The sequence below is a fragment of the Piliocolobus tephrosceles genome, chromosome 15 (genome assembly GCF_002776525.5).
Source record: "Piliocolobus tephrosceles isolate RC106 chromosome 15, ASM277652v3, whole genome shotgun sequence".
In the NCBI taxonomy this organism is placed as follows: Eukaryota; Metazoa; Chordata; class Mammalia; order Primates; family Cercopithecidae; genus Piliocolobus; species Piliocolobus tephrosceles.
In genome coordinates, this window is record NC_045448.1 from 54,520,638 (window position 1) to 54,542,614 (window position 21,977).

A 21,977-nucleotide genomic window follows, 5' to 3' on the forward strand; every position below is an offset into this window, starting at 1 on the left:
GAACTCTTGACCTCAAGTGATTCACCCGCTCTGGCCTCCCAAAGATTTTTTTGTAGAGACAGGGTTTCACCATGTCTCTGTAGACATTTTTGTAGAGACAGGGTTTTTTTGTAGAGACAGGGTTTCACCATGTTGCCTAGGCTGGTCTTGAACTCTTGACCTCAAGTGATTCACCCGCTCTGGCCTCCCAAAGAGCTGGGATTACAGGCATGGGCCACCATGCCTGGCTCCATGTTGCTTTTAAAATTTTAACTTTTTTAAAGTAATCCTTTCCTACAAGTTAATTGCGGCATGCATTTTCACCTACTATCTTAGCTGGGTCACTAGATTAGGTCCCTGGTTCCCAACCCCTGAAGGTTCCAATATTTTCCCGTCGGTAAAGTCTCTATTATGAGGCAGCCCCATCCCCCAAAATTCAGATTGTCTCCCTTTTCATTATTATCTAGTAAGAAAGTGACTTATTTTCAGGGCCACCTCTTACATCAGTCTTAGCTGTTAGCATTTTGATTTATGTTGTTTCATACAGCTGGGGATGTGGAGTGTAGAGATCTTGATCACCCTGGCCTCTATACAGGAGAAGAGTATGTTTTTGAAAAGTTCTAAGGCCGGGTGCAGTGGCTCATGCCTGTAATCCTAGCACTTTGGGAGGCCGAGGCAGGTGGATCACCTGAGGTCAAGAGTTCAAGACCAGCCTGGCCAACATGGTGAAACCCTGTCTCTACTAAAAATATAAAAATTAGCTGAGTGTGCTGGCACATGCCTGTAATCCCAGCTACTTGGGAGGCTGAGGCAGGAGAATCACTTGAACTTGGGAGGCAAAGGTTTCAGTGAGCCAAAATGGCACCACTGCACTCCAGCCTGGACGACAAGAGTGAAATTCCATCTCAAAAGAAAAAAAATAGTTCTAGTAGACTGGATCAATAGGAATTTTAGTATGATGTAGTTAAAATAATTCAAAACCAAAATGTTGCTACTTACGTAGTATAACTGAATTTGGATCTAGAAAAAGGAAATTTTAAAAGACTATTAATAATAATAGGAAAGAGAAATCTACCCATAGACAATTATAACATTTCTCTGCCAAGTCCACAGCCAACAGAAAACATCAGAATCTTTTAGTCTTATAATAACTCCGTAAACCAGCATGTTTATGCTAGTGTTCTTGCTAGTTTAACTTTCTTTCTTTTTTTAAAAAAATTATTTTAGGTTCAGGGGTACATGTATAGGTTTGTTATGTAGGTAAACTTGTGTCATGGGGGTTTATTATACAGAGTATTTCATGACCCAGGTACTAAGCCTAGTACCCAATACTTTTTTTTTTCTGCTCCTCTCCCTCCTCCCACTTTCCATATTCAGGTAGGCCCCAGTGTCTGTTGTTCCCCTCTTTGTGTCCACGTGTTCTCATAATTTAGCTCCCACCTATATGTGAGAACATGCAGTATTTTGTTTTCTATTCCTGTGTTAGTTTGCTAAGGATAATGGCCTCCTGCTCCATTTATGTTCCTGCAAAGGACACAATCTCGTTCTTTTTTATGGCTGCATGGTATTCCATGGTGTATATGTACCACATTTTCTTTATCAAGTCTACCATTGATGGGCATTTAGGTTGATTCCATGTCTTGGCCATTGTGAATAGTGCTGCAGTGAACATATGTGTGCGTGTGTCTTTATGATGAAACAATTTATATTCTTTTGGGTATATACCCAATCATGGGATTGCTGGATCGAATGGTAGTTCTGTTTTTAGCTATTTGAGGAATTGCCACACTGCTTTCCACAGTGTTTGGACAAACTTGCACTCCCACCAACAGTTTGTAAGCATTCCCTTTTCTCTGCAACCTGGCCAGCATCTGTTATTTTTTGGCTTTTTAATAATCGCCATTCTGACTGGTGTGAGATGGTATCTCACTGTGGTTTTGATTTGCATTTCTCTAATGATCAGTGATACTGAGCTTTTTTTCATATGCTTCTTGGCCACACATATGTCTACTTTTGAGAAGTGTCTGTTCGTGTCCTTGCCTACTTTTTTAATGGGGTTGTTTATAATTTTCTTATTAAAATGATTTTCCCTCATTTTTACTGGAAATTTCAAAGTGTTTTAGTCTCTATTTCTGCTTATCAATACTCTATGCCGATCATAATTGTATATTTTTTTCTCAGTGATTGAGAATCTTGGTTCGATTATCATTTGGAACCCAAGTTAACGATGTGATTTAGTGTTAACAGTCTTAAGGGCAATGCAGCTAAATTTTGTGTATCCAAAAACACATCATAGAAACTGTTACTGAAATAATTCTCACTCTAAGCATATTTTTTCATAATGTTTTTATCAAAGTGGAATTGTTTTTTACTGAAAGTGGAATTGAACAAAAGATACCATTTATGTGAAGGTTCTTTTATAAATAGAGGTGTTACTGTAGATCATCTATACAATTGTTGGCATAGACTACAAAAAATGATTATTAGGTTAGCATTTTTTGGATATTAGAATCAAGTCTGTTATGAATTCAGACTTTTGATGCTGCACTTTCTTCTTGTTGTTTTTTCCTGAAACCAGTATACTGAAGATGAAGCTAGGAAAATAGGAGTGGTTGGCTGGGTGAAGAATACCAGCAAAGGCACCGTGACAGGCCAAGTGCAGGGGCCAGAAGACAAAGTCAATTCCATGTGAGTAGTAAAATTAATAACATGTACATGAACTTTGTGAGGTTGCTCTTTTTTAGTTTTTTAAGACATGGTCTTGCTCTGTCGCCCAGGCTGGAGTGCAGTGGCACGATCTCGGCTCACTACAACCTCTGCCCAGTACAACCTCTGCCTTCCAGGCTCAAATCCCCCCGACTCAGCCTCCCAAGTAGCTGGGGCTACAGGTGTGAGCCACCATGCCTGAACTGAGGCTATTTTAATGTTTCATTGAGCAGTAAGAATAGTATTGATGGACTAGATTTTGTTTGTAGACTTATAATCAAAGTAATATGTTTGTAGGCAGGCTTGTGAAGAAATTCTCAGAGTTGGGAGTAGCATTTCTGTGTTTAGGAATGGACTTCCAACTTGGACTGGCCTGGAGAACAGTTGTGGCTTCACTCTCCAATCTGTATGTCCTGTTGCAACTCCTCCAGTGTTGTGGAGATGTCCAGGGCCCAAGTAGTTCTCAATTGAAGTGTTGTGACAGATGCATAGTGCCTTGGGATGGTTCGTGAAGTTCTTAGGGTAGCGTTTCAGGCAAAAAGATTGCCATCTCCTTTTTATTGGTAAGTGTCTTGTTTATCTAATTGTAATTTTATTTTTCCTGCCAATGAGAATGTGTTTAATGAGCTGGATGGTTACCAAACTATGAATCCTGGAAGTCCAAAAGAGGCCGGATTCAGGAATATGGGGAAAAATGCCTTGTGTACACGATGTCATTTTCAAAAGCCTTGTGTTTTCAGCTTCATAATTTCCACTGCTCTCTGTAGTCTTTTTTTTTTAAAAATTAAAAATAGCTAATATTTATTGAGCATTTACAGGTTAGGCAATATGCTAAGCACCTGACATGAATTATCTCAATCTTCACAACAGATCTTATGAGGTAGGTACTAAGTAACACTCAGTTTATTTTATTGTTTGCAATTTATCTTTGTTTTCATTACTTAATATTTTTAGATTTCCAAAGCAATAGTTTTTTGCTTATTGTAGTAAGTGAAGTAACGTAACGATGAGATGTATAAAGGTAAAACTTGTAATGTGTACTTTTCTATTTCCCTCCTCTTTATTAACCTGTGACAAGGAATACTTTCCACAGCTTTCTCTTTCACTTAAAAATAGTTAAGTATGCATTTATAATTAAGGTTTTGCTGATTTTTACTGAAATGGAATACCTTATGCATATTTTTCCATAGTTTGTATTTTCATTTTCTGGACATTCCAGTAAACAGTAAATATATAATTAATCAACTCCTTATTTTTCTAATTTTTAGGTACATACTTGTGTTTGTGTGTAAAACTACACCTCAAATTGAAAAGTGGGGTCCAAAAATTCAGTTTGATAAACTGTGGGGTGACTGTTAATGAAAAACAGTATTTTTAAGTAGAATCGTCACAAAATGTACAAGAAATTTTGGGCCTTCTGTTGTACAGAACCGATAGTTCAATGGAAGAGAAAATGCCAAATGATTGTAAGGAAGTTTTAAAGTAGGGACTATGTCCCATGACAGGAGGGAGCCTAGAAAAAAATAATAACATAGTTTTTAAAAACTGAGGACTATGTGGAAGATAGAAGCTCATACCAATCATGTTATATTCCTAATCCACATTATAGAGGGTCATTGATTAATTTGCTTAACATAAATGAAATCGTTTCATACATTGTGCTCATGTTTTCTTTTCAACCCCTGCATTCTCCACCACCCTTCTTAAGTAACCTGTGTCAGCAAGCTAGTGTGTATTCTTCTGCTTGTCTCCATGTTCACATTCTCTCTCTCACACACACACGTGTGCACACGCACACATTTATGGGTTTTGTTCAATATTTGCTTTTTAAAAATGGGATCATGGTGTATTCTCTGCTCTGCATCTTACTTTATCACTCAAAGACACATCCAGGAAAATCCTTTCAAGTCAAACGGTAATCTCTAATTCATTCTTTTTATTGGCTGCTTAATATTCCACATATATAGATTTATTATTACCTTATTGCTGGAAATTTATTTTTTTCTTACTTGTTTTTTGCAGTAAGAGCAATGCTGCAATAAACATTTTATTGGCGATTTTATTTTTATTGTATAGATTCCCAGGAGTGTGATTTGTTGGTTGAAGTGTCTGTATGTTTTTAATGTAAACATATTTGTCAGACTGCTTTACAAAACAGCTGTAAACAATGTACATTATTTTCCTCCTCATCCTGTCAGCAATTGTTACTGTGCTCTCTAATTTTTCTTTTATCTGATTGGTTGTGGTGATTATTTTTTGCTGTAATTTGCATTTCTCTAATGACTAGTTCGCTGGAGCCTCTTTATGCTTATGTCTGCGGATTTGTTCTCATGAACTCCCTTTTCACATCCTTTACCCATTTTTCTATCGAGTTGCTTGTCTCTTGCCCATTTTTAAAAGCTCTTTGTATATTGGTCATGGTTACTAACCCATTATCTGTTATCGTTTTGCAGGTATTTTCCCAAGTCTATAATTTGCCTATAGTTTCATCTATGATAGCTTTGCAACATAAATTATTTTTCACTTATATTAAATCAAATATGGCTATTTTTTTCTCTCTGGTTAAGAAACAGATTGTAAGTGTTGTCTCCCAGGTTTTCTTCTAACTTGATGCTCTATTTATTACGTGTAAGCATTTACTCCATCTGGAATTTGTTTTTTATTTATAAGATGAGATATTGGACCAACTATTTTCCACCAGATGAACAGCCAGTTGTCCCAGCACCACTTACTAAATAATCACTCTTTCCCCCATTGCATTGAAATACATTTTTGTTGTATGTTAAAATCTCATATAAACTGGGTTTTATTTCTGAATTCTCTACTCTGTTCCCTGATCTATTTCTCTGTTCCTACATCAGTATACCGTATTGATTTAATTATACTATCTCTACAGTATATTTCCTCTCACTGTTCTTTTTGATTCTTTTACTTGCTTTCTTGGGCATTTGTTTTCTCTCTAAACTTTAAGCTACTTTTACTTATTTAACTGGAATTCTATTCTGTTTATTAAAGAAAACTTACGTGATTGTCTCACATGTATGCTTTTGAGGTAAACTTTCTGTATTTATTTATTTTTTTTGAGACAAGGGTCTTGTTCTGTCTCCCACGCTGGAGTGCAGTGGTCTGATCTAGACTCACTGCAGCCTTGACCTCCTGGGCTCAAGTGATCTTCCCATCTCAACCTCCTGCGTGCACATGCTGGCTAATTTATATATATATATAAATATTTTTTTTTGTACAGATAGTGTCTCACTGTGTTGCTCAGGCTACTTTAGGACTCTTGGCTTCAAATGACCTTCCTGCCTCGGCCTCCCAAAGTGCTGGGATTACAAAAATAAACTTTATTTTTCAGAACAGTTTTATATTTACAGAAAAACTGTGAAGATAGTGCAGACAGTTTCCATATACTCCCCACATAGTTTTCCTACTATTAACATTTTACATTAATATGATACATATGTTAACAATTAATGGACCAATATGGGTACATTAGTATTAACTAAAATCCCTACTTTATTTAGATTTCAATTGTTGCCTAATGTCCATCTTATGTTTTAGGATTCCATTATTGTATTTGCTTTTTAATTGAGCATTCTTGTGAAATTAAGAGAAGTGACATTTTGGCCAGGTGCAGTGGCTCGTGCCTGTATTCTCAGCACTTTGGGAGGCTGAGGCGGGCAGATCACTTGAGACCAGGAGTTCAAGACCAGCCTGGCCAACATAGTGAAATCCTGTCTCTACAAAAAATACAAAAATTAGCCGGGGTTGGTGGCACACACCTATCGTCCCAGCTACTTGGGAGGCTGAGGCAGGAGAGTCGCTTGAGTCTGGGAGGCAGAGGTTGCAGTGAGCTGAGATTGCGCCATCACACTCCAGCCTGGGCAACGGGAGTAGCCTGTCTCAAATAATAAAAAAAAAAAAAAAAGAGAAGTGATATTTTTATGATATTAAATCTTCCCATTTAAGAACACACAGATGTTGTTCCATTTGCTTAGATTTTAAAATTTATCCTTCAATAGGATTTTACGATTTTCTTTACATAGATTTTTATACTTTTCTTGCTGAGTTTATTTCTAAGTATCTTAATGACTTTGAACTATTGTGTATGGATTTCTTTCCCATTTATGTTTCTAGTTGCTCATGCTTAAATATGGAATATCTAATGACTTTTGTATATTAATTATATATCATAGTATTATCTTATCAAATATTCTTATTAATTCTATCAGTTTTTAAAAAGCTATAGTCTACTGGGTTTTTAAAAATATTGTTATGCAATTAGTAAAAATGGTGTATCTTTTTTTCAATGCCTTTATTTGTCAGACCTGCCATGACAATGTTAAAGAATAATAGCAATAGCAGGCATGCCTGTTTGGTTTCTGATTTTATTTGAAATAGTTTTATTGTTTCATCTGGTAGAAAGATTTTTGCTGTTGGTTTTAGGTAAATATACTTTATCACAATACATTTCACTCTTGTATTCCTTGAATTAAGCTTTGATTGGTTACAGTGTGTTATTCTTTTGAATTATTGCTGAATTGCCAAGTACTGCTTGCCAATATTTTATTTAGAACTTTTGTATATATATAAGTCATGTAAGGTGTTTTTTTTTTTTTTTTTTTTTTTTTTTTGATGGAGTCTCGCTTTGTCGCCCAGGCTGCAGTGCAATGGCATGATCTCGGCTTACTTCAACCTCTGCCTCCTGGGTTCAAGCAATTCTTCTGCCTCAGCCTCCCGAGTAGCTGGGACTACACGTGCATGCCACCACTCCAAGCTGATTTTGTATTTTTAGTAGAGACAGGGTTTCACCATATTGGCCAGGCTGGTCTCAAACTCCTGACCTCGGCCTCCCAAAATGCTGGGATTACAGGCATGAGCCACCGCATCCAGCCAGGTATTTTTTGGGTATTCTATCATGTTTTGATTTTCAAGTTTTACTGTCTTCATAAAACATATTAGGAAGTTTTCCATCCTTCTCTTCATTCTGGAATAACATTAAAATATCAGAATTACCGTTCTTAGGTTAGCGGAAACAAATTAGGAAATCACCTGGTCCTGCTTCCTTCTCAATGTTGACCTTTAACCAATTTTTCAGTCTACTCTGTGGTAACTGGTATGTTTGTTTTTTGAGAAAACATTTTGCCCTGTCACCCAAGCTGGAGTGCAATGGCACAATCACAGCTCACTGCAGCCTTGACCTGCTGGGTTTAAGTGATGCTTCCATCTCAGCCACCCAAATAGCTAGGAATGCAGGGATGCACCACCATGTCCAGCTAATTTTTAAACATTTTTTTGTGGAGGTGAGGTCTCATTATGTTGCCCAGGCTAGTGTTGAACTTCTGAGCTCAAACGATCCTCCTGCCTCAGCCTCCCAAAGTGCTAGGATTACAGGTGTGAGCCACTGCACCCAGCAAGTAACTGATATAGTTGAGTTTTTTAGATGTTCTTGGATTCCTTTTTATTTTGCTGGGAAATTATCCAATTTTTCTAGGTTTTCAAATTTGTTGTGATAAATTTTATAATTTTAAAAATATCGTCCAGGTGCAGTGGGTCACACCTGTAACCCCAGCACTCTGGGAGGCCAAGGTGGGCGGATTATGAGGTCAGGAGTTTGAGACCAGCCTGGCCAACATGTTGAAACTGCATCTCTACTAAAAATACAAAAATTATCCAGGTGTGGTGGGGCACACCTGTAATCCCAGCTACTGGGGACGCTGAGGCAGAAGAATTGCTTGAACCCAGGAGCTGGAGTTTGCAGTGAGCCAAGATTGTGCCACTGTACTCCAGCCTGGGCTCCAGAGCAAGACTTTGTCTTAAAAACAAAACAAAACAAAACAAAACAAAAAAAACTCTTTTGCATCTGTGCTTACATCCCCTTTGAAAATTCCTGATTTTGTATAACTTCATTTTCTCCTCCTTTTTCCTTAATCAGGCTCTGATAGAAGTTATCTATTTTATTGGTATATTTTTTAATAACAGCTTTTAGATTTACTGCTTATATTTTTGGGGGGTTACGTTTCATTAGTTTCAACTTCCATCTTTATTAATTTCCTCTTCTTTCTTTCTTTGTTGCTTCTCTAAGTTCTCAACCAGAGTCCTAGTTGCCTTTATTTTTAGTTTTTTAAAGTTAATAGTGAAGGTGATTAGGCATTTTCTCCCGAATACAGTTTTTTTTCTTTTCCATTGGTTTTGGCAGTAAATGTTCCTTCCATTGCCTTCTGGATAGTTTGTAATTTCACTTTTTATTTCTTCTTTGAACTAATATTGTAACTAATGGGATTCTGAGTTTGTGTTTGTAAAATTCCCAGTTAAAACTTTTAAGGTAATTTTTAATTATTTATTTCTATTTTTATTTGATTATTATCTGAGAACGAGGCCTAGAAGATTTCTGCTTAAAAATTTTGTTAAATCCTTGTGATAAATGACATGATATATTTTGGATTGATCAGTTAGGATCTATGATTCAATTAGGATGCTTTAGGCTGCAAGTAACAGGATACCTGATTAAAGTGTTTGAATGAAGGAACTGATTTTTCTCACTTTCCAAACAGGCTGCGGCAAGCAGTCCTAGGGTTGGTTCAGTGTCTGAAAGATTATTGAAATGTACATTTCAGTGTTGCCATATTTTTCTCTTTTTATGTCTTTTTATGATGGGATTTTCAAACACATACATGAATAGAGAAAAGAGGACAGTGAAGCTCATGTGCCCATTACCCACTTTCAGTAACAGTATACTTTCAGACATTCTTGTTTCATATATTCCTCCAACTTTTTTTTGTCATTGTTAGAGTATTTAAAGCAAATTTCCAGCACTATATTATTCACCTGTAAATTTGGTCAAATGATATTAAACTATTAATACCTGACAAAATTTTAACTTATAAAACAACAATTTCATGTTGTTCAATCTAATGTTTGACTATATACAGAAAACAGAAACTCTATATACCCGTCAATATGTATTCTAAATCCCACACAGATCTATGTGCAAATGTTAAAGTGCATCACACAAGCTGTCCGTCATGCTCTTTCCTGGAGGCCTGTCTTCCAGTCTGGGTCTGGGTTTGCTGCACAGCTGTCACTCTGGTGTTTCTCTTTGCTGCTTTCTTGTGGAGCAGACTCCTGTGTCCTTAATCTTATGTTTTAATCTTTCTTGATTTATTCTCTTATTTTGCAGAAATGTAATTCTCTATAGCGCTTCCCAAGGAAAAGTGTATGAGAGACAAAAATTGCATTTCTGCATGCCTTCGTTTACCCTTGTGCTTGACTGATTGACTTACAATTTTCCATGCCAAAAATAATCTCACACTAAGAATTTTGAAGGCATAGTTCCATAACTTACAGTGTTGCTGTTGAGAGGTTTGATGTCATTCTAATACAAAGTATTGGGAGTTATACCTGTTTATTCCCTCAGGAAGTTTGTCAGATATTCCACTTATCTCTCTTCTCCATTTTCACAACCATCTGCCTTTGTGCATGTTTTAATTTTGCTTTAAATGCACTTGGAGGAGAATGTTTTTTCTTTGACTGTTTCCTTTTCTATCTCTTTTGGGCCCTCTTCTTTTAGAACTTCTATGTGGACCTGATCCTCTATTTTATTTTATATTTTATTTTATTTTATTTTTTCATAGAGACTGGGTTTTACCATGTTGGCTAGTCTGGTCTTGAACTCCTGACCTCAAGTGATCCACCTGCCATGGCCTCCCAAAATGCTGAGATTAGAGGTGTGAGCCACCATGCCCGGCCCCTAATTTTAAACTTTTCTCATCTAGTTTCCATATGTTATTATGTGGGAAATTGGCTCAACTTTGTCTTCCTACCTTTCTATTATTTTTATTTGTTTCTGCTGCTATATCTTAATTGTTTCTCTTTCATAGCATCTCATTCTTGTTGTTGTTTTCCCCAAATCTCTCTGAGGATATTATGTGTATTTTTCTTTTCAAAGTATTGTTCTGCTTTTTGAATTGTCTCTCTCTCTCTTTTTTTTTTTTTTTGAGACAAAGTCTCTCTCTGTTGCCCAGGCTGGAGTGCAATGGCATGAACAGATTCAAGCAATTCTCCTGCGTCAGCCTCCCGAGTAGCTGGGATTACGGGCATCCGCCACCACACCCGGCTAATTTTTGATTTTTGAGTAGAGATGGAGGTTTCATCATGTTAGCCAGGCTGGTCTTGAACTCCTGATCTCAGGTGATCTGCCAGTCCCAAAGTGCTGAGATTACAGGTGTGAGCCACCACGCCCGGCTGCTTTTTCCATTGTTTCTATTTCCTCTAAATTACTTTTCTTTTCCTTCTCTTCTTCTTCCCATTTTTTCCTGTTTGCTTGTTTTGCTTATCTTTTATATTGCTGGCTTTCCTTACAATCACATTTTCAGTAACTTAGTTATAAATTGAAACAACCAACAATAAGCAAAACTTAAGGAAATTTTCCAACATGTAGACTTGTGGGCTTGAGGAATGGTGGTGACTGGGTGGGGAACTGACATTTTTGTTAGTGAATCTCCAAATGTCAGATCTATGTGTCCTGTCTTCTGCAGTATGTGTTGTCTCCAAATCCTAAGTCTTCTGTGAGATCCACAGGGGTGAGCTGACTTGCTTCTCATTATTTTTGCAGGCACTTAGTTTGTAACATCCTTTGGTTTACTGTATAGTTATTCCTCGTCCACTTGCTTTCCTTCTTTATTTTTGTTTTTAGGCAGAATCTTGCTTTGTTGCCCAGGCTGGAGTGCGGTGGCATAATCATAGCTCACTGCAGCCTTGCTCTCCTGGACTCAAGTGATCCTCTTACCTCAGCCTCCCGAGTAGCTAGGACTGCAGGTGTGCACCACCATGCCCGGCTAATTTTTTAATTTTTTGTAGAGACAGGGTCTTGCTATGTTGTCTAGGCTGAACTTGAACTCCTAGCCTCAAGTGATCCTTCTGCCTCGGCTTCCCAAAGTGTTGGGATTACAGGCGTGAATTACCACACCCAGACCCTCTGCTTTCCTATTAATTATTTATTGAAACTTCTTGTTCAGGTTATAGTTTTGTACCAGCTAGGAATATTTTCAGCTACAAGTTAATAGAAGACTGGACTTAAACATGGATATAAAAAAACAGATTCGTTTTTCTCAGTAATAAGAAGTTTGGAGGTAGATGGTTACTGGCCTTAGTTCGGTAGCTCAATAATGTCTGGACCAATGTCTCTGTGATTGTCTTGGCCTTTTCCTCATGGTCAAAAAAGGAAAAGGGCAGCTGCACATAATATCCACAGTTGCCGGGCGCGGTGGCTCAAGCCTGTAATCCCAGCACTTTGGGAGGCCGAGACGGGCGGATCACGAGGTCAGGAGATCGAGACCATCCTGGCTAACACGGTGAAACCCCGTCTCTACTAAAAAATACAAAAAACTAGCCGGGCGAGGTGGCGGGTGCCTGTAGTCCCAGCTACTCGGGAGGCTGAGGCAGGAGAATGGCGTAAACCCAGGAGGCGGAGCTTGCAGTGAGCTGAGACCCGGCCACTGCACTCCAGCGTGGGCGACAGAGCGAGACTCCGTCTCAAAAAAAAAAAAAAAAAAAAAAATCCACAGTTAAGGCAGGAATAAGTAAAGGATTGTGTTACTTTTCCTGACCCACCCCAAACAGATATCTACTTGTGTTCCATTGGCTCAAACAGGGTCATATGGTTACTCCTTGCTGCAAGGGAGACTGAGAAATTGGCTTAGTTTATTGATGCCCTGAAAAAAAAAATTCTCTTGGCCAGGAAGAAGGGGATGGGGATGGGTGTATACTAGGTAGTCAGTGAACAACGTCTGTTACATCTTTCATATTTTGATGCTGTCATTTTAATGGGGCTTCAGGTAAAAGAAGATAAACATGCCATGTATAACTGCATGGTGAAAATTAAGTGAGAAAATCCATATAAAGCACTTAGTGTAGTGCCTGGCATGTAGTAATAATCAATAAATATTTGCTACTATGTTATGACCCATACGCTCCACTTTGTACGTGTGTTGTCTTGTGGCAGTTGGACTGATGAGGTGGAGACGCCACTAGGCTCCTAGATAAATGGGTCATCCCTGCAGAGAAATTGGGCTAGAGAAATTAATTTTGTTGTCATCAGTATGTGGATAGTATTTGAAGCCACATACATGGATGGGATTATCCAGGGAGAAGTTGTGTAATGACAAGCAAGCAGAAAGAAGACACCGGAGAATGTAAATTAAGCTTAACCGCAACATGTTTGGGTTTTAAAAAAATGAATTTATTCCTCTAGTGCAATAGATTGTTTAAGGTACTGAATTATCAAGAAATTGAATCACAATAAGAGATGTTACAAAAATAGTTGCAAAGTCAGACTCAGTGTGGCACATTTGTAGCTATATATTAGGTTGGTGCAAAAGTAATGGCAAAAACCGCAATTACTTTTGCACCAACCTAATAGTGCCAGGCTGGGAACGGTGGCTCACACCTGTAATCCCAACACTTTGGGGGGTGAGGTGGGTGGATTGCTTGAGCTCAAGAATTCGTGACCAGCCTGGGCAACATGCTGAAACCCCATATGTACAAAAATACAAAAATTAGCCAGCATGGACCTTATTTTCTTATAGCTGTTTTTGAAAAGAGAAAACTTTTTTTTTTAATGCAATGACAATAAGTTGAGAAATCTGAATTAAATTGCCTTTACAAAAACCACAGGTTTTTTTCTTCCCAAACCATGAAAATGTGGAATACAACAGGGACCATCATTTAGAGATGGCCTGGCTGTGATTATAGCAGCCCTGCTCTGTCTTTACTAACAAGCCAGCAGCATCCAAGAAACACACTGTGGATGTGTGTGTTTTCTTCCCCTTCGGTGTTTTATTTTCTCAGAAAGAATGACTGATGGCTTTCTTTTGCAAATTGTACTACATTATTCCAATTGCAGAGGTAAGTTCTGCCAACATTTTTTGATGCATAGGGACTGTTTTGAATCTACTGTTTTATTATGTCTACCTTTTTTTTTTGCAAAATTAAGAATATTTTCTGTTTCTTAGTAATCATGTTAAATTAATGTACAGTGTTATGACACTGAGCGTAAGCCTTTGAATAAGTCCTCAGAAAATATATTTTTCATAAAGACTCAATGGTAATTTTGTAAAAAAAAAACACATTTGTATTTGGAGACAGCCAAATTCTAAAATTAAAACTACATCTTGATTGCTATATATTTTTTAAACCATATGTCATGTATCAGTCCTCTGCACTTCAAAGGATTACTAAAGGGCTGGTATATGTATACAAGAGGATGATCAAATGGTTACATGGCCTGGAAAACTATGTCATAATACAAGGAATGCTTGAAGGCATTGGGGATATTTAGCTGGAGAAAAGAATACTTGGAATCATGATAGCTTCCTTCAAGTATTTGAAAGGCTGATACATGGGAAAGAGTAAATGTTCTCTTTTGTTCCAGAAGGCAATAATCTTGATTGGAGCAATGGGTGAATTTGCTGAATTTGCTTATTTCAGCTCACCCTGACAACAAATTTTCCTGTAAAGTCATTAAATGTATATAATGGTGGAATTTTATCAAAACCTAGGAGTAGTCTAGATCAGGGATTGGCAACCCACAGCCTGATTTGTAAATGAAGTTTTATTGGAGCACAGCCACACCCATTTATTTATGTTTTGGCTACGACTGCTTTTGTGGTACATGGGCAGTATGGAGTTGTTGCAACAAAGACTAGATGGCCTCAAAGCCTAAAATATTTACTACCTGGCCTTTTATAGAAAATAGTTTGCTGCCCGCTGTGTAACAGATGTCAGACAAGCCAAGGGTGTGGTAGAAGATCTAACTCATCGAATGGTATGTTAGACTAGATGACCTCTGAGGTCCTGTCCAGCCAAGATTCTGTTTTTTTTTTTTTTTTTTTTTTTTTTTGAGACAGAGTTTTGCCCTGTGGCCCAGGCTGGATTGCAATGCCATGATCTCGGCTCACTGAAGCCTCTACTCTCCTGCCTCAGCCTCCCGAGTAGCTGGGATTACAGGTGCAGGCCACCATGCGCAGCTAGGTTTTGTGTTTTTAGTAGAGACGGGGTTTCACCATGTTGGCCAGGCTGGTCTTGAATTCCTGACCTGAGGGGATCTGCCCATCTCCGCCTCCCAAAGTGCTGGGATTACAGGTGTGAGCCACCGTGCTTGGCTAGATTCTGTGTTTCTATAGTTGATGATTGTGCATGTACTTAAAATATATTCATAGTTCAAGAGTTAGAATTAGAATAGAGGTATTCACTAATAGTTGTGTTTACCTCTTCCATAGATATTAATTCTTGACATTTGTGTGAAATATGAAATTTGAACAGCTTTATGCCTTAACTATGAATTGACATTGTTTTGAATTTCCAGTTGTTACAACAGTAGATTGAAATGCAACAATGGATTTTGTGAAAAATTAGGTGGTGTCTGATTCAAAGTTATTTAGTATTTTTAAAAATAACTTTTCTCCAGCAGACCATTAGTGGCATGAATGTCTGTGCAACCAGAGTAGCTAGCTTTTCCTTGCTTTTTCATCTGAGAATCTCAAAGCACTTTGCTAATATTTTTATACTTTATTCATCAAGTTCCTTCTTACACAAATAGGTGGAGTTATTAAGAAAGGTTCCATTGGACGTTCTATTGAAATATAGAAGGTATTGTTTTAGGGGAACAAAATTCATTGAGGAGCTGTAATTTTGGAAAAAGAATAGTTTAGTCTAATTGATATAAATTAATGGGAAACTAGGAACATGTAAAATATCTACAGTAGAGTTGGAATTCTAACACCAGTCTTTAGACCTCAAATACTAAATCATTCATTTTCCTTTAGAACATAACAGATCTATATTAAAATGACTTAAGGGTATAGCTTTTACTTTAAAGTTCACATTTTATGTATATATCTTTAGTAAGATCATCATTTAATAAAAGAAATGTATAATGCAGTACTAATTACTTTTATTCTTTTTTTTCTTTAATCAGCTTTCTCAGGTAGCAACTAATTACTTTAAAAAATCAATACACTCTCTTTTAGAGCAGCTTTAGGTTTACAGAAAAATTGAGTGGAAACTACGGAGAGTTTCCATGTATTTCCTCACACCCACTTCCCTAGGTCCCTCAGTTTCCCCCATTCTTAACATATTGCATTATGTAGTATATTTGTTACAATTGATGATCCAATATTGATACTTTATTAACAACTAAAGCCCATAGGTTACATTAGGGTTAACTGTTTTTTTTTCTTTTTGAGACAAGAGTTTTGCTTTGTTACCCAGGCTGCTGTGCAGTGGCATGTTCGTAGCTCACTATAACCTTGAACTCCTGGGCTCAAGTGATCCTCTCTCCTCAGCCTCCTGAGTAGCTGAGACTAAAGACACACGCATGATGCTCAGCTAATGTTTTTATTCTTTATTTTTTGTAGAGATGGGATCTTGCTATGTTTCCCAGACTGGTCTCAAACTCCTGGTCTCAAGCAGTCCTCCTACCTTGGCCTCCCAAAGTGCTGGGGTTACAGGCATGAGCCACTGTGCCTGGCCACAGTTCACCTGTGATGTTGTACATTCTACCGGTTTTGATAAATGTGTAATGGCATGTGTCTACCATTACAGTATCATACAGAATCGTTCCACTACCCTAAAATTCCCATGTGCTCTGCCTATTCATCTCTCTTTCTCTCCCTCTAGCCCCTGACAACCACTGATGTCTTTATTGTCTTTATAGTTTTGCTTTTTCCAGAATGTTATGTAGTTGGAATAATACAGTATGTAGTCTTTTCACACTGACTTCATTCACTTAGACATATGTCTTTAAGGTTCCTTCATGTATTTTTGTGACTTGACAGTTCATTTCTTTTTATTGCTGAATACTATTTCATTGTGTGGATGTACTACAAGTTGTTTAGATATTCACTTATTGAGAGACACCTTGGTTGCTTCCAAATTTGTTATTTTATTTGTTTATTTTTTCAGAAATAGAGTCTTGCTGTGTTCCCAGGCTGGTCTCAAAACCTGGCCTTAAGTGAGTCTCCCACCTCAGCCTTTCAAGTAGCTGGGATTACAGGATCAAGCTACCATGCTCAGGTGGTTTCTTCCAAGTTTTGTCAATTATGAGACTGATTACTTTTTAAAAATTGTATTTTTTCAAAATTATAATCATATATAATTATGGGGTACATAGTTTTCCCCTTATGTTTTCTTCTAGTATTTTTTTGGGAGGGGGCAGTTTCAGGTCTTGTGTTTAAGTCTTTAATCCATTTTGAGTTGTGTTTTGTATGTGGTATGACATAAGGGTCGCATCTTAGTCTTTTGCATGTGGATATCTAGTTTTCCCATTACTGTTTATTGAAGAGACTGTCTTTGCCCCATGGTGTGTTCTTGGCACATTTGTAAAAAAATAAAAAACAATTGACCATAAATATGTGGGTTTATTTCTGGGCTGTTTATCCTGTTCCATTGGTTGATGTTTCTGTTTTTATGTCAGTGCCATGCTGTTTTAATCACTATAGCTTTGTAATATAGTTTGAAGTCAGGTAGAATGTTGCCTCCAGCTTTGTTCTTTTTGCTCAAGATTGCCTGGGCTACTTAGGGTTTTTGTTTTCATGTGTGCATGTGATTCTATATAAATTTTAAAATTGCTTTTTCTATTTCTGTGAAAAATGTCATTGAAATGTTAATAGGGATTGCATTGAGTCTGAAGGTCATTTTGGGTAGTATGGACTTTTGAACAATATTAATTCTTCCAACCCATGAACGTGGAATATCCTTCTATTTATTTGTATCTTCTTCAATTTCTTTAATCAATGTTATATATTTTTCAGCATATAGAGCTTTCCTCTCATTGGTTAAACTTATTCTCCTAAGTTTTTTTTTTGATAGTTGTTGTAAATGAGACTGTTTTCTATATTTCTTCAGCTAGTCTGTTGCTAGTGTATAGGAATGCTACTGATTTTTGTGTGTTGATTTTGTATCCTTCAACTTTACTATTTATCAGTTCTAACAGTTTTTTGGTAGAGTCTTTAGGGTTTTCTCATCAGCAAACAGTGACAATTTTAACTTTTTCCTTTCCTATTTGAATGCCTTTTACTTCTTTCTCTTACATAATTGCTCTCACAAGGGCATCCACTACTACATTAAATACAAATGATGACAGTGGGCATCCTTGTCTTGTTCCTGATCTTAGAGAAAAAGTTTTCAATTTTTTACCATTGAGTATTATGTTTGCTGTGGGCTTTTCATATATGGCCTTCATTATGTTGATGTACATTTATTCTATACTTAATTTATTAGTGAAAGGATGTTGAATTTATCAGATGCCTTTTCTGCATCTAATGTGGTGATCATATATGATCCTTTTAATGTGCTGTTGAATTTGGCTTATTAGTATTTTGTTGAGGATTTTTACATCTATGTTCATCAGGGATATTGGCCTGTAATTTTCTTTTCTCATAATGTTCTTGTCTGGCTTTGGTATCAAGGCCATAACCTCATAAAAAGAGTTCAAAAGTACTTCCTCCTCTTTGATTTTTTGGAAGAGTTGAAAAAGGATTGATACTAGTTCTTTAAATGTTTGGTAGAATTCATCAGTAACACTTCCAGTCTTGGGCTTTTCTTTGATGGGAAACTTTGTATTATTGATTCAATCTTTTTGAATGACCAATTCAATTATTATTTTTCTTTTCTTTTTTTTTTTTTTTTTGAGACAGAGTCTCGCTCTGTCGCCCAGGCTGGAGTGCAGTGGCCAGATCTCAGTTCACTGCAAGCTCCGCCTCCCGGGTTTACCCCATTCTTCTGCCTCAGCCTCCCGAGTAGCTGGGACTACAGGTGCCCGCCACCTTGCCTGGCTAGTTTTTTGTATTTTTTAGTAGAGACGGGGTTTCACTGGGTTAGCCAGGATGGTCTCGATCTCCTGACCTCGTGATCTGCCCGTCTCCGCCTCCCAAAGTGCTGGGATTACAGGCTTGAGCCACCGCGCCCGGCCAATTATTATTTTTCTATACCATCTTGATTTAGCATTGGTAGGTTATATGTGGCAGGATAAATTCTAGGAATGCATCCATTTCTTCTAGATTATTTGATTTATTGGCTTATGGTTGTTTGTTCATAGTAATCTTTATGATTCTTTGTATTCTGTGGCATAAATCACAGTGTCTCCTCTTTTATTTCTGATTTTATTTATTTGAATCTTTTCAATATTTTTCTAGGTTAGCCTAACTATAGGTTTGTTGATTTTGTTTATCTTTTCAAGAAACCACTGCCAGTTTCATTGATTTTTCTTCTAGTGTTTTTCTAGTCTCTGTTTTCTTTATTTTTGCCCTGATCTTTGTCATTTTTTTTCCTTCTGCTGTATTTGAGCTTTTTCTTTTTCTGCTTCCTTGAGGTATAACATTAGATTATTTGCGATCTTTATTCTTTTCTGATAGACTGCAGGGGTCCCCAACCCTTGTGACCTGTTAGGAACCGGACTACGCAGCAGGAGATGAGCAGCAGTACCGCCTGAGCTCCCCTTCTTGTCAGATCAGTGGGAGCATTAGAGTCTTATGGCGGAGCAAACCCTATTGTGAACTGCTCATGCAAGGGATACAGGTTGTTCACTCTTTATGAGAATCTAACTAATGCCTGATCATCTGAGGTGGAATTTTCATCTTGAAACCCTACCCACTCCATTCCTGTCTTCCACTGATCCCTGGTGCATAGAGCCATTTATTGCTATAAATTTCCCTCTTAGAACTGCTTTTGCTGCATCCCATTAAGTTTTGGTATGTGTTGTGTTTTCATTTTTGTCTCAAGATATTTTTAAATTTCCCTTTTGATTTCTTCTTTGACTCGTTGGTTGTTTAGTAACATGTTAATTTCCACATATTTGTGAATTTTCCAAGATTTCTCCTGTTATTGAGTCCTAGTTTCATAGCATTATGATCAGAGAAGATGCTTGAAATGATTTTACTTCTCTTAAATTTGTCCAGACCAGTTTTGTGGCCTAACATAGACAATAAATATATGTATTTTTCATTTATTAAACAATTATATATTTGATACCTTTTATTTATGCCAGGCACTGTTTTTGGTACCCGGCCTGGAGAAAGTTCCATGTGCTCTTGAGAATGTGTATTCAGTTGCTGTTGGATGGAAAATTCTACATATGTCTATTAGGTCTATTTGGTCTAAAGTGTAGTTCAAGTTCAGTGTTTGCTTATTAATTTTGTTTATTTTTAATATAATCTTAAAGTTTGCCTACAATATAAAAACTTTAGCATGAAATATATATGTATATTTTATTTAAATTCCAGGATACATGTGCAAAATGTGCAGGTTTGTTACATAGGTAAACATGTGCCATGGTGGTTTGCTGCACCCATCAACCCATCACCTAGGTATTAAGCCCCGTATGCATTAGCTATTTATCCTGATGCTCTCCCTCCCCTGCTCCCCGACAAGCCCCAGTGTGTGTTGTTCCTCTCCCTGTGTCCATGTGTTCTCATTATTCAGCTTTGGTTTTCTGTTCCTGTGTTAGTTTGCTGAGGATAATGGCTTCCAGGTCCATCCACGTCCCTGCAAAGGACATGAGTTCATTTCTTTTTATGGCTGCATAGTATTCCATCATGTATGTGAGCATGAAATATTTTCATTTTCATTTTTTTTTTTTTTTTGAGACAGAGTCTCGCTCTGTTGCCCAGGCTGGAGTGCAGTGGCCAGATCTTAGCTCACTGCAAGCTCCGCCTCCCGGGTTTACACCATTCTCCTGCCTCAGCCTCCCAAGTAGCTGGGACTACAGGCGCCCACCACCTCGCCTGGCTAGTTTTTTGTGTTTTTTTTTAGTAGAGACGCGGTTTCACCGTGTTAGCCAGGATAGTCTCGATCTCCTGACCTCGTGATCCGCCCGTCTCGGCCTCCCAAAGTGCTGGGATTACAGGCTTGAGCCACCGTGCCCAGCTCTATTTTCATTTTTATTTATTTTCATTTTTTTGAGATGGAGTCTTGCTCTGTCATCCAGGCTGTAGTGCAGTGCTATGATCTCGGCTCACTGCAACCTCCACCTCCTGGGTTCAAGCAATTCTTCCTGCCTCAGCCTTCCAAGTAGTTGAGATTACAGGCACCTGCCACCCATGCCCGGCTAATTTTTGTAGTTTTAGTAGAAATGGCGTTTCACCATGTTGGGTAGGCTGGTCTTGAACTCCTGACCTCAGGTAATCCACCTGCCTCAGCCTCCCAAAGCACCTAGTCTGAACATGAAATATTTTAAATAAATATTTTTTAAAAAGATATCTCAATTTTCCAAAAACTTGAAATCTGTTTATCAGTACAAAATAAATGTAATCTTTTAAAAAAATTTACAAAAGATTTACATGGTTGTTCTAAAATTTAAATGATGTGGATTCATGTGGAGTAAAAGATGTAAGTTCTTTCTGTCCTCTTAATACCATAGTCCTATACATATTTTTATATGCATGTAACATGTATATATATTGAAAATACATAAAATGTAATCCCTTATTATTTAAAAAACCCTATGCATTCCCATATAGTTACATTTATCTCTGTCATTTATGAAGATGGGATCATGCCACACATATTATTCTACAACTTAAAATTTCATGGTATTGTATATTGTGAATATCTTCTGATGGCAGTAAGTGTTCTTTTAAATCCCTGCAGAATATTCTGATTTATAGATGAATTATAATTTATTTAATCATTCATCTATTACTGGGCATTCAGCTTTCTGCAGTTTTTTGCTATTATGCATCTTGTTGCAGTGAGTATCCTTGTATACATATATATGTGTATCTTTTTTGTTTATTAAACGATTATATATTTGATACCTTTTATATATGCCAGGAACTGTTTTAGGTACTAGAATTCATCAGTGACCAAGAAGTAAGGTTTGATTTCTTGTGTGGGAAGACCTTCAATAAACAAACAATAAACTCGGTATTTTCAAATAGTGGTAAGTGCCATGGAGGACATAAAGAAGGTCTTGTAGAAGAGAGTGGTGCTTTTCCAACTCTACATGGGATAATCAGGGAAGGGCTTTCCGTGGAGGTGACTTCTAAGCTAAGAGATGCATGGTGAAGAGGAGGCTGCCAGTGCAGAGGGTCTGGGAAGAGCTTTCTGTGCAGAAGGAACAGCAAACAGCTATGCACCAGTGCAGGTAGTGGGATCATCTGCCTGGTGCAGGCATTATGGGCACATTGTATATAAGGAATTTGAAAACAACAGGAAAACCAACTAAAAGTTGGCCTGCTTTTCTTTCTTTTATTATTATTATTATTATTATTATTATTATTATTATTATTATTATT

At 37.4% G+C, this 21,977-nt stretch overlaps 1 protein-coding gene across 3 annotated transcripts in view; it reads left to right on the top strand.

Moving 5' to 3' along the window:
* ACYP2 (acylphosphatase 2) overlaps positions 1 to 21,977 on the top strand; it is a 201,811-nt gene that overhangs the window by 21,524 nt on the left and 158,310 nt on the right. For 2 of the 3 annotated variants that reach the window (XM_023190201.1, XM_023190202.1), the window contains exon 3: positions 2,558 to 2,667. In XM_023190201.1, the coding sequence (XP_023045969.1) occupies positions 2,558 to 2,667 (110 nt within the window). Of the gene's footprint in view, positions 1 to 2,557; positions 2,668 to 16,647; positions 16,708 to 21,977 lie in introns of those variants that run through there. The other variant, XM_023190204.1, reaches the window with a different exon arrangement.